This window comes from Enhydra lutris, unplaced genomic scaffold, assembly GCF_002288905.1.
Source record: "Enhydra lutris kenyoni isolate GAN:26980312 unplaced genomic scaffold, ASM228890v2 scaffoldscaffold9, whole genome shotgun sequence".
NCBI lineage: Eukaryota > Metazoa > Chordata > Mammalia > Carnivora > Mustelidae > Enhydra > Enhydra lutris.
The window spans coordinates 79,123,006-79,136,645 of NW_019154093.1; the positions used below are offsets into that span (position 1 = coordinate 79,123,006).

At 45.9% G+C, this 13,640-nt stretch overlaps 1 protein-coding gene across 1 annotated transcript in view; it reads left to right on the forward strand.

Moving 5' to 3' along the window:
* The window catches only part of LOC111143060 (VANGL planar cell polarity protein 1), a 44,983-nt gene extending 42,673 nt beyond the window's left edge, over positions 1-2,310 (forward strand). Inside the window, exon 8 of the mRNA XM_022496501.1 lies at positions 2,008-2,310. Within this exon, the coding sequence (XP_022352209.1) occupies positions 2,008-2,268 (261 nt within the window). The 3' untranslated portion in view covers positions 2,269-2,310. The remainder of the gene's footprint in view (positions 1-2,007) is intronic.
* Positions 2,311-13,640: the final 11,330 nt, after the last annotated feature.

Genomic DNA, 13,640 nt, shown 5'->3' on the forward strand with positions numbered 1-13,640 from the left:
GGGAACTTGGAAACTTGCTTTCTTCACTTAAAACTATCTCTACAGTGTTTTCCCCTGTCAGTACTTCCAGCTCTCTGCCCTATGGTTCTAATTCATTCTCTTTAATAGCTGCATCTTATCCTGCTGAATACTGTGATTTGTGTAACTGATGCTTACAATGCACATTTGGATTAATGTCTTTCAGTAGTTTAAACTGGGGCTTGGCTGTTTTTGTTAATCAAGTTTTATTGGAACACAACCCCACCCTTTTATTTCCATATCATCTATGGCTGCTTTCTCTCTACACAGGCCAAGTTGAGCAGTAGTGACAGAATGTGGTTTGTGAGGCTGAAAATATTTATGTTAGAGAAAAGTTTGCCAACCCCTGGTCTAAACAGTGTTGCAGCAAGTATGTTTTTCACATAGGTCTTTGTGTATCTGTGCAGGTATTTCCAAAGGAGAAATTTCTGGTAGAGGAACAGCTAGATCAAAGGTAGAGGTCCTGCCAAATTGTTCTTCCATGGGATGTTACTCTTTCACACTTTGCCTCTGGGATACGATTTTGTTTATTTCCCGCATACACTTGACATATTGGGTGTTACCATTCTTTTTACTCATTGCCCACATAAGAGGCCAAAAAAAAAAAGTTTGTTTGAATTCATATTTCATGACTTATCAACGTGGTAGAGCATTTTTTGTTATGTTAATTTTCTATGAATATTTAGTATCCTATAAATTTTCTTACTACTTTCAGTTCTCTCATTGCTGAGTTGTTTCTTTTTCTTAGGATTCATAAGAGCTATTTTTATATTAGAAGTGTGTTTAGGCACGGTTCTGCTTCCTGCCTTGGAATATAGGCTTATGGATCAGAAATAATGTAGTCGGCAGCAGCAGTGAGGTGTGGATGGAAGGGGACACCATGTAGAAACTGTCCTTGACCTGTGTCTAGGACCAGAGTGACAAATCCCAGTATATCCTGACTGAATCACAGACTTGCTTTTTCTTCTCTTTTCTTACAACTAAACCACCGTCTATTGATTTAATACACACACCATTGAGCTCCTATTATGTCCAGGAACACTGGAAATTCGGATTAAAAAAATAGTTTCTACCGGGGTGGGGGGTTAATTCCAGTGTAGGGGACAAACACGCAAGTCCGCAGCGATCCTCTGGAAAGTAAATGTCACGGGGGAGTCAGGTCAGTGATTATAAGTACCTGGAGGAGGCTGTGTTAATCTGCCCAGAGGTTCAGGGGGTGGTCTGATGAGAATTGGAAGGCCCAGGAGGAACAACAGACACCAGTGGGTGGGGGGAGGGTTGGAGACCTCCCGCAGGTGAGCACTGCTAGAGCAGGGGACTTGTGAGAGGGACGGGCACATGGGCTCTGGCACCGCTCTGGCCTGCCTGTGCCCACTTGATCCCACAGGAAGTCATCATTGCCCGCACTGGTTGGGCTTACTTTGTGCCATTAGACGGTTAGAGGCAGCCATGTCAGCCTCGCTGCTGCCCCTCGAGGAGCTGTTACAGGGTGGTCAAAGGACTTGTCCAACGTCACACAACCCATGAGTGGTGGAGCGTGCGTTTTTGCGCATGTGTGCCAGAATATCCTAACTTTTTCATTTCCGCTCCCCGAGGGCCTTTCTGCGCCCGGCCCTTGCCCTGAGGAGCTGTCGTGTGGGAGCAGGCAGGCCCAGCACAGGTACAAGCGGTGGCAGGCACCGTGTGGGGCTATGGCTTGGCCGGGCTGGTGCCTCGGAGACAGCTTCTGCGCACACAGAGGTGCCAGCCACCCCAGCCGCCCTGCTTCCAGTTGGAAGTTGGTGGAGGGGAGTGACGAAGTCCATGGAGGCCTCCCTCCGCAACAAGGACTCCTTTGGGAGGGCCTGATGGGTATACTGCCCGATGAGCCGGGCTCCGTCTTGGTTTGGTGGCAGACATTTTCAACGGAATTAGGTGGGTACACCGCTGCCGTCACTGCCCTTGATGCGGGCTAGTTCTTTTCTCATGGCCTTTCCCCCTCTTTTTCAGGCCTTTCTAGAACGTTACCTCAGCGCGGGCCCCACCCTGCAGTATGACAAGGAGCGCTGGCTCTCGACGCAGTGGAGACTGGTTAGTGACGAGGCTGTGACGAATGGATTGCGGGATGGCATCGTTTTTGTCCTGAAATGCTTGGACTTCAGCCTCGTGGTCAATGTGAAGAAAATTCCATTCATCGTCCTCTCAGAAGAGTTCATAGACCCCAAATCTCACAAATTTGTCCTTCGCCTACAGTCTGAGACATCGGTTTAAAGGTTTTATATTTGTGGCTTTATTACAAAAAAAAAAAAAAAGAATATATAGATATATAGATATATGTATACCAGAGGGGCATCTTTTTTTATTATTATTCTTCATTGCCGACTGACACTGGCAGATGACAGACCAGTATCCTTCGACCATCCGCACTTTACTTGGAAGGAAGCAGGGGATGTCCGCCCTGGAAAAAAAGCGACTGACGACATCTGACTCTTGTGGATGGGACTTCTCGCGAAGCTGTTCCCTTTGTGACAGCTGTAAACCAAAGCGGAGCAGGTGGCCCTCAGGAGCCTCGCCTTTCAGCGGCTAGTCCCCGCCTTTCGTCCAGGGCCATGGCGTCCTGTTGCTTCTGACCCGCCCCCTCGTAGACCTCCTGGGGGACGCGTCTTCATTCTGTTTCGGGAAACCAGGCACGACATGTCCACATGGGTGCTTGTGTACGCGAACGTCCAGTAACACTTCACCCACGGGAGACACCGGCCCTTCCGGAAATACCTGCCTTCATCTTTGTTCTTTGTTGCCTTAGGTTCTACTGAGAAAGGTCACAACGAAAAATGTGCACTATCACTTGACAGCTCTAAATGATTTTATTTGGTTTTCTCCCCAAAGAGAAAACCTGCCTGTCCTGTTTCTGACCCTGTTTCCCTAGGTTTGAGCAGGTGGCCCGTTCCTGACCCCATGATGGCCTGCCCATCTCCCTCTATCTGCCTTCCCCTGCATGCACCACACCCCACCCTGTTGGTGGCCCCGGCCAGAGGAGCCCAGCCTGCAGAGCTGCCCAGGACCCGGCTCTCCATGTGTGCTCACAGGCTCTGTGCACTGCCTCCCGTGGGTGCTGTGGTTTGTTTGCATAGGGAAGCACAGAATGCCAACCAGGTCGAACACAGGGACAGCCAGCCTGCTGATTGTCCCTTTTAGGGTGCAACGGGAGCCCCTCTCCCAATTCTCCTCCCCACTGCTCGCAGGGACCAGGGGAAGACTGACACCGTGACTCAGGGACTGGCAGGTGCGGCTTGGAGCCTCTAATTTCCCGGGGAGAGAAGTCCTCACAAAGCTTTGTGGCAAGCTGCCCTGCCCAGGGAGACCAAACAGTGCCCACTGCAGTGACAGCTGCTGCTGTCTGGTCCCGATTTCTGACCATCATCACTGTGCAACTCATGACCTCTGCCGCTTACTACCAGGGAAGGGGCAGCTTCGGCACTGGTGTTGGAAGTCCTTGTAGTGGTTGGTAAAGTGGAGAGATGGAATGGGTAAGCAGCAGAGCTTGAGGAAAGGAAAGGGAGAGAGCCGATCTTAGGATCCTGGGGGGCAGGTGGCAAGGCTACCGGGGAGTTCCTTTCTGTGCCTCCATTTGCCTCCCTGTGCCCACGGCCAACCTTTACAGAGTATTCACCCTTGCTTTTCCCAGGAATCGGGAGTAGCCAGTCACCTCACATTAGACAAGGAGGACACTGTCAGAATGCTCTGTGTGTTTGCGAGCACCCTTCCTGGTTTGGGCATTCCAGAAGTGCTGCGGTATCTGTGTATCTTCTTTAAAAATCAAAACAGGCTTTGGATATTTGTAATACACCTGTACCTGCAAAAGTAAACAGCACTCTTGAACCAACAGGCTGCAGCTCAAACAGATGTGTTGGAACAGAAGAAAGGAGGAGCCAGTCGGTGTGGCGTGGAGCCAAGATGCACTATGTTAACTGCGTGGTTCTGTTTATGGAAAACATACCGTGGAACCGTGGTGCTTTTGTTCTTAGTTTCTGAACTAGACATTCCTTATGCTGATGATGTCTTTCTCAGGAAGCATATTTTGGGAGATCGGGCAAGGAATGGTAAAAGCGTATGGGATCGCCTGGGTCCCGGTTGTCATGCCCCAGACTAAGTGTGTCCGAGGCTTCTGCATCAGGGCACAGCTGCTGGGGATGCTCTGAGTACTTCTTGTAGGTCATATACAGAACACGTGGTTCATGGTGACACCATTATCTGCATTCTAAAATACTGTGCTTCCAGCCCTGTCTTAGGTTACCCGATCAGAAGGGGTTAAGATGGAGTCATTGCTTTGGTGCTGGTATTCCCAGCAGGGTGAAGAAAGGATTAAATTAAGGAATTTATTTTCTCTCTACCCTCTTCTTTCTCCCCCAGTCTTTGCATAGGAGAATGTCAGACGTTCTGAAATTATTGTTTCAGTTTTAAATTGGATATCGATTTTTTTACACTGACTTTGTATCGAGTCCCTTTTGAAAGCCTAACAAAATAAAATGCAGGATCTTTGTATAAAGCCTTTGCACTTTCAAAATCTTGATAATTTGAGTTACTGGTGCAGTGGGAACAATATAAATGCCATTAAAAAGATTTAAGGTTTCAGAAAGCTGCATCACCCAATCGAAAACGATGCATTTTTATTTCAGTCCTTGGAACCAAATCGGCCATTCTTTGGGAAAGTGGGTAAGCTGCCCTAGGGCTAGTAAAATATATGAGACTTAACAGTGGAGGAGGCAAGATTTCATTTGCCTTAAATGTTTATAGATTTTCTATAACTTTCAACCTAAGTTATTAAAACGTGACTGTTAAATGTTCGGAGTAGAAGACCCGAATCAGGAGCGCCTGCCGGGGATCACTCTCTCCCCTGGTGGTGTTTTAACCAGTGGCTAACTTGGGTTCCTCTGTGTATCCTTCTGAAGGTGGTGATAATTTTTAATCATCCATGAACTGAATGTTAAAATGTCTGCATGCTTTGAGTTGAAAGGAAAGTTAAGGTTTTATATCTCCATCCTTTGCGTTATCAGTGAAGTCGAAACGCAGAATACCGTTGCTAAAGTTCACCCTAACATAAGCCCTTGAGAAAATGCTTGAGCACGTTTTTTCCCAGCTGTCATCATCCCCCTTCTCCCTCTGTCCTTCCCTTTCGAATCTACAGACAGGACGAATTCTGTGCACAAGTGGAGGTAGCTGGCGCCCCCTGGGTGTGTTGTGTGTTTGTGTGCATGTGCACATCACACTGGGTTCTTTGCTGGAGTTGGAGCTCCTTTTCCGTGGGGAGGTGGTGGCTGGGCTGGTGCGAGGGAGATGAGATGGGGTGTCCCCCCCACCATCACCATACTTGAGACTTCTCTTCATTTTGCATGCATGTATTTCGAAAGTGCTGTAGCTCTGTGGCAAGCCCGCTGCCCGTCGGGATGGCAGACGTCATTACCCTGCCCCTCCTCACCCACCCCACACCTACACCAGGGGAGGTGTTAGTCACACTGTGAAACCAAGAGAATCGGGTCCTTGGTTCACACCCCTCTGGCTGAGTCCTGCGGGGCTCAGGACTCAGGCTCCCTAAATAGGGGCACATACTTGTTGGTGGGTATGCGTTTCCATGTATGTGTGCATGGCCCTGAGTGTAATTACCAATTATATGTTAGCCATCTGAACATCTGTGTTGTCTGTCACTGGTGGGTGTCATGTCAACAGGTAACTTTCGCATGTGTTTGTATGGACGAGTGTCTGTGTTTCTACCCTGTGCCCTATGGTGGAGAGATTTCCTAATGGCACCCATCTTTTGGAAGGCTGCTCTAAAGCCAGTTTACTTCTCCCTTGGCTCCTTTTATTCCTTTCCCTCCATGACACTGGCTTCTCCCCAGGAATAAATAGCTTTAGCAGAGAAGAGTCTTCTGGAAAGCTTGATGTCCCGCAGGCAATCCATTAGACTCTCGCCTCAGGACCCTGTGAGGTGAAAACAGCAAGAATCAGAGAAAGGTCAAGCTCTGTCATAATTATTGCTCCAACTTTACTATCCCGAAAGCCTTACTATATATTTCTCAATATAACTTAAAAATTGAGCTTCACAAAGAAAACCATAAGACTGATGACTAAAAATAGCACAGAAATGTTAACATAATATTTAAGTAGTCCAGCAGAGATCCTTCTTGTGATTATAAAGTGATGTAAGTATTTCTGGGTAGCATTTATGCTTTATGGATCTTGTTACAAAAAAAATAATAAATCACTACTGTGAATTTATGATGTAATCTTGTCCTATTCCATCATAAATAAAATACAAACTGTTCTGAAGCCCATAGCACAGTCCTTGAATGGTGTTCAGTGCAGCAGTGAACTGAGGTAGTTTAGACTCTATGCTGAAGTCGGTGTGTTGTACTTTAGCCAAGCAGATGCCGACACAATCAGACTTCAGGTCATGTTTTTGACAAAACGTATTCTGTTCAAACAAGGAAGAGAACGGTAGCAACACACATTTATCCGGTATTGTTGTGTGTTTGGGTGCTGTTCCAGAACGTGAAGTCCTTTGAGGCAGGATTCTCTCAACTAAACAGGTGAGGAAGGGGACCATCAGAGAGCGGGGGACTTGTCTCGCGTCTCATGGCTCCTGAACGGGATTTCAAATCTAATGTGATTCTAGCCCCTTGCTCACTGTGCCTTGAGGTGTGATCTAAATAATCTGGCATTTTGGAAAGTGGGGAAGGAACGTGAGGACACTTAACCTGGACTCAGAACCTAGGGTGAGGTTTCTTCACTCTAGGTGGGTGGTGGGATCCCTTCTGTTCTTGCACTTTGCACCAGAGCTGTGGCCCCCAGGGGAACCTCTCCAGTATGCTGGCAGATTTCTCAGGATTTCTAGTTGAAAGAACCTGAGAATGCCCCTCCCCCCAGAAAACCAGCCCCGCCAGCACCACACCTGCTGATAGACCCAGGGACTATGGTTCAGCAGCCAGCCTTTGCTTTTGCTCCTCACCCTCCGCCCTGCCCCTGCTGGCTTGGGCAGGTGGGCATCTGGGGCCTTGGGCATAGGGACCTGGGCCGAGGCAGACCTGGACTCTTCCCGAGCTGAGGAAGCCTCTTTCTGGTGCTCGGCTTCCCCGGTTAGGGCAGGAGAGGGAGCACCTGCAGGCCCAGCCCCTCCCGAGGTCTGGAACGGGGGTCCCCTGGCCTCCCTCCTTGACCTACGTGTTCTCAGCAAGCAATTGCAGCCTACTGTTTTCCCCCACATTTGCCCTCAAGAGTTTTAACAGACATAAAACAGAAGTCTGAAAACACGGTTTTCCTCTCTTCCGAGGTCTTTAAAGTTTCATCCTGTTGTGCACAAACCACCTTTTTCTGTCCTGCTGTTCACTTTGCGTGGAGCACAGGAAAACGAAGATGATACATCTCTCAGCGTGGCTGCTCATTTGGAATCAGGACAGATTTTCAAAGGGTAGAAAGGGAATGATAAAACTAATAGAATCTGGGGACTCTGTGACTCTCTGTTGCCAGGCCCTGTCCCATTTCTACTTAGATAGCCCAATTTGCTTGTTTCACCTGTAAAATAAATCTCTTGAATGGGTTGTTTTCAAGTTCCTCCAATAGAACAGCCTTTGACATCTTAAGCAGTACCGGGAAAGTCACATCCAATACGACACTAAAAATCTACAATTTATATAATTTTTATATATAATAAAAATCTACAATTTATATAAGATAAAAAATCTTACAATTTATCCGCGGCTTAAAAACACCAATGTTTTGTTTAGTGGGATAAAAGTACTTACTCATCTTAAGCCTGGGGAACAAATGTGACAAACCCCAGACTTCTAAGAGTGTCTTTGACATTTCTTTTGGCACTGAAATAATTCATAAAAATATTTGAATGTACAGTTGTCTGGTTTTTGTTTGCTTATATTTATCGGTGCTTTACCTTGTACTGTGAGCTTTCATTCTGAAGGAGATGATCACTTAGGAGTTGTTAAGACCCCCCTCCAAAGCCCAAAGCCTAGGGAAGCTTCCTCTCTGAGGCCCAGTGACTATTGCTCAGGGAATTAGCAATGGGACCCAGGCAGCTGGTCTGTGGGTGACAAGTCTAGTTTAACTCAACATCATAGGGAATTTAGACAGTTGGACATTGTCACCATTCCAGGGGCCAGGTAGAAAGAGGTGGCAGTGGCTTTTCATTTGCTCGTAGCCCTCAGTCATAGAAATAATGGAATATTCACTTAATGTTGTTCATTATTTTTTTTATGCTGTTCATCAATCTTAAAGGAAGGCAAAATTCCAACGGTGATGGTAATTCCTTATTTTTATGATGGATTCACTGTGGGCTTTAGTTATATATAGCAGGCTCCCCTGAGACCCCTGAGTTATGACATTGGCCAAATGTGATTTCCAAGCAGTTGTTTATGAGAACAACTATTGTGGAGAGTACAGGATGCTAGCCAGAGTGAGGATGGGTAGATACTGGCTCACTGGGGTGATCGACATAAATCGCCTTATGAATGACCAGTTCCTCAACCACGATGCTAGGGAGAAGCCAGGGACACCCGAATCAGGTCTTCTTCAGAGAAGTTCATTGGACAACTGCTTTTGTGTTAAAAGAACTTTTCACTTCTGGATTTCGAACCCAGAAAGTTCAGTGACAAAATCATCTGATGATTTTCTATCTGATGGAATCAGCACTGTTTGAACAAAGATGTGGCCAGAGGTCTTTGTGTTCTTTCTTAGTAGTTAATACTGCACTTTATAACCAGGAGGGGCAGTTCTTGTCAGTCTCTACTCCAGTCACCATATATGTAGGAGAAAGTCTGAGTATGATTACCTGCATAAATGGGTAGTGGACCGGACCCTGTTGAGGCATTTCAAACATCTAAATGAATGATTCTACCAGCAACTATCTGCGTCAGCACATTTATGAACATTCATACGGTGTATGCTATGAAATGTCTTCTCATTGTGACATCCAACAATAAGAATGTTAACGTTTACAACTGACATGGCGTACCTGGCAGCCAAGTTATTTGGTCCCCTTTTGGGTCCCCCATCCCAACTGACTGTAAAACATTTTACATGTTACATCTTTTTATACCGTACAACTTGAAAAATAAACTGAAATCCCAAATTGGATTTTGCTTCTTTTCCTCATGTGATTATTTCAATCCAAAGAGTTGTTTGCTTTTTTAGGGAGGGTTTTCACTCTTGTATAATTTTTATACCCTCTTAAAGACAGCCCGTCAAGGGACACCTGGGGGGCTCAGTTGGTTAAGTATCCCACTCTTGGTTTCAGCCCAGGCCATGATCATCAGGGTCCTGGGACTGAGACCTACATTGGGCTCCACGCTCAGTGGGAGTCTGCTTGAGATTTTCTATTTGCCCCTCCCGCTCATTCTCTCTCTCTCTCTCTCTCTCAAGTAAATAAATAAATATTTTTTAAAAAGACAACCTATCAAGTTTCTATGAAAACCAAGCTGATTGTTATAGATTGAATCAGAAAGTGGATTGTCATCGCAACGAAAACTACCTGTTGCAATCATTTTATGCTCAAGAGAATGTTTTAAATGAATAGATTACTGAAAATTAAAATCTTAGGGTCTAAAAATGAAGATGAAATGGGCCTTTTGAATAAATCAAGTGAATAAAGGTCTTTGAATCAAGTAAAGGAGAAGAAAAGTGTCAGACCCTGGATTTGTGAGGGGGAGTGAATATTGGATTGTTTTTGTGAGTGGCTTGGTAATTCAATTTTAATTATTGACTAATTTAAAAATAGGTCTATTTAAAAAGAAAACTTGATAGGGGCACCTGAGTGGCTCAGTGGGTTAAAGCCTCTGCCTTCAGCTCAGGTCATGATCCCAGAGTCCTGGGATCAAGCCCCGCATGGGGCTCTCTGCTCAGCAGGGAGCTTGCTTCCCTTCCTCTCCCTCTGCCTGTCTCTCTGCCTACTTGTGATCTCTATCTTTCAAACAAATAAATAAAATCTTTAAAAAAAAAAAAAAACAACTTGATAATATGAGAAAGAAATGTTGGCGGGGTGGGATGGGGGCATCTGGCAGGATCAGTGGGTGTAGCATGTGACTCTTGACCTCATGAGTTCAGGCCCCACATTGCGTGTGGAGCCTACTTGAAATAAAATTAATTAAAAAAAAAAAAGAAACGGAACTTGGCTTCTGCTACACTCAGCTATTTTTTTTTTTTATCTGCATAGAGTACTGATAGTGCACAAATTCTTACCTATTCCATGGACAGGAACTAGAGAAAGCAATCGATTTGAAGATTTATTGTATATCTCTGGGCCATCGGCCATGACGTGCATAATTTATATCTGCAAAGCAAACCCTGCTAGGGAAAAGATTCGAGTTGTCTGCAGACATAAACCAAGGACTCTTCTCTTTTTCATTCATTACCCATCATAGAGCTATAGAGGTTTGGAAGAGTTTTCAGACAACCAGATGATAAACGATCAGATTATGGAAGTGGAGCAAGGGGTATCAGGATGGCACCCATTAAGTCACTGCGTACACACCCAAGGCCAGAGACAGGGCCCCCCCCCCCCCCCGCAGCGGCAGAGCAATGGGCAGTATCCCAGCTTCCAGGGAGACTTGGCAATTTCCTGTCGGTGTCAAAACGTCGCTCAAGCATCTTCTAGGTAGGTATATGGGCTCATGTGGATATGGAAAAACAAAACTACACTTGACCTCTGGCTGGGTTCTGTGTATTTATATCTGAATGTGTAACTGAGGTTGTGAGAATTTTAATAGTTCAGACAAAAAGATAATAACACAAGGTACTTGAAACAGTTTTCTTTTCTAGACGTTTGCCCAGGCCTCTGATCTCACCCACTCATTTTTGCCTTCTGGGATCTGCATTTATTAAACAAGCCTTGAATATTTGAGTGAATGAGTGAATGAGAACAAGATGGCTTACTCTGTGCAGAAGCTACCACCTATACCCTAATCATATATGATTATTTTATGGGAATAATTGGGATTTTGAAGGATCCTAGGGTTAACAGTAGGAATTCTAGCCATCACTACTCTGAAGAGTTCAGATTGGTGAAATACCAGATTAATTCAAAAGAGGTCCTTAATTTACCTTGCAAACATTTGGGTGGGTCAGCAGATACATTAAAATAAGTGAGTGATGGGCGCCTGGGTGGCTCAGTGGGTTAGGCCTCTGCCTTCGGCTCAGGTCATGATCTCAGGGTCCTGGGATCGAGCCCCACGTCAGGCTCTCTGCTCAGCGGGGAGCCTGCTTCCCCCTCTTTCTCTGCCTACGTCTCTGCCTACTTGTGATCTCTCTCTGTCAAATAAATAAATAAAATCTTAAAAAAAAAAAAGTGAGTGGGCACTTAGGTGGCTGTTGGCATTCTGTTCCCAGAGAGTGGGGCCTGGGACTTCTGTTGTCATCCCCATGCTGCTTTGCTTGCCATCATGACGCCTGTATTTCTAGGAGACTTTGCTGACCTAAGTAAAGAGCACCGCACATCAGAAACTCCCCACTGCACCAAAGAGATTCTGTGTTTTGAGTTTTTTTTTTAATCCCGATTTGCTATTCTAAGTGGATCTGAAAAGATGATACCATTGCCAAAAAGGTCCTGATTGACTTTTGATAGTCACTAGCATATTTTTAATGGTACTAAGAGCTTTTGATAATCACTAGCACATTCTTCGTGGTACTAATCACTGTTAAATTAGCTTTACATAGGGCTTAGAGAGTACTTAGTCAACTTGTCAGCTAAGTACTCTCTTAGGCAAACAAGTTGACTAAGTACCTATCAAAATATAGGCACTGAGGATAGAATGGAAGCTGCTAAAGCCTTTTCCCTAAGCTTGCTTTCAGACTAGCAGGGGGAGGAAGACATACATGCATGATAAATTGTGATTTCTGTAAAAGAGCTCTGTACAAATTACAGCGAGGTTCAGTGCACGAGGGGGCCAATTCACCTAGGGTACGACTGGAACAGGCACAGAATGTACCCCGCTTCACACCTCAGGTAATATAGTTGGGGGTTTGCCAGGCAGGTGCAGATGGGAAAAGACAGGCATTCTAGTAGATGGAAGAGCATGAGCCAAGGCTCGACATTATAAGCAGCCAGGCAGTTTCTCTCAACTTCTGGTTCTAAGTGTAGAGGAGGCAGGTGGCTGGGAAGCTTTGTGAGAGATGAGGCTGGTAAAGTGGACAAAAGGTAGCTCACACAGACCTTGCGTGCCCTGCAAAGGAAATTGGCTTTTATCAATTCTGTTCTACACCTGACCCCCTAGCCTGGTGCTGGGGATGCTGACCCAACTTCTGCTAAAATGACAACTGGGTGCTATAATCCCAAATGAGGCTTGTGGCCGCCCTAATTCCAGACAGATACTCCATGTACACAGTGGAAATTGCCCCATTCAGTCCGATGCTTTGCTAATCCAGGAACCCAGACATCGCCAGCATCAGCATCAGCCCTCCTCAGACTTTGCTTTCCTCAAAGGGAGGAGAGACACTTCAAGGACTTTGGGTTTTACAAGACCTATCCCGTTGTTTCTCCTCCTCAACCTTCCACCACACAGCCCAGCTCTACATTCAGCAGCCAACAATCGTTCCATTCATAGCTCACTCTTTAGCCTCTTAGTCTTAAAACAAAAAAAGTTTTTTAAACACCTACTGGGAATAGAGAACCATTAACGAATTTTAAGCATGTGTGTGACATGATCAGCTTCTCATTTCAGAGAGATCACTTGATCACAGCGGTGAGATGGGAGAGCCACTGGAACCTTGCGGCAAGCCAGGTGAGAGACCATAAAGCCTCAGTAACACAGTAGGGGTGGGCGAGAGGGGAGCACGGCACCTGTTCCCTATTCAATGCGGAAGCGGGGCACAACAAATGGCTCTAAGGCTTCCGGCTTGAGTGAGCATTGTTGGAGGAGGTTGTCTCTTCCCTACTCCATTGCTTCTATGAAGAAGGATCTTTTCCGGACTGCTGCTGGCCTTTTGCCTAAACCTTACTCCCATCCAGAGATAGAGTGAGTTACCTGGTTAGTGGGCAATAGCCCTTTGTCCATGTTTCTTGGGGGTGAAGTTCTTGGCGTGAAGTAATAATTGAAAGTCCAGTTTTTTCTCCTCCCTTTCATCCTTGCCCACTGAGCAGCAATGGCCTGGGTCTGTTCTACAAGTCTGATTCCCTTGGGTGGCCTGCAATTAGAGGTCGGAAGCTGGGAAGCCCATTTTCCTCATCTCTAAGTCTCTCCAAATTGCTGTTCTTCTATGATAACAGTGATTATTAATTATTATTAATAATTACTATGTTACACTGCTGACTTCTTGACCTAATTTTGGGGAGATCTTTAAACCCCAAAGCTGTGTTGATCCGAGGTCCCTATGGGAGCTCCAGATGAAGCTGTCCAGGAGAGACAGTTGGGGTGAGGGCTTTGGAAACAGGAGAGCCTGGCTAGAGACAGAAGATGTTGGTAACCACCAGCTGGGTGAGATGACCTTAGGTTGTGGACGAGCTTCGGTCCCTGCCCTGGCTTGTGTCAGTCCCCAGTGACCCTTTCTAAAATACAGACTGTCAGGCCCCAGCTCTGGAGGTAGCATGTCACGGTGTCTGGGCTGGTGAAAGGCATCTGTGTTTTCTAAGTAAGTTCAGCAGACAA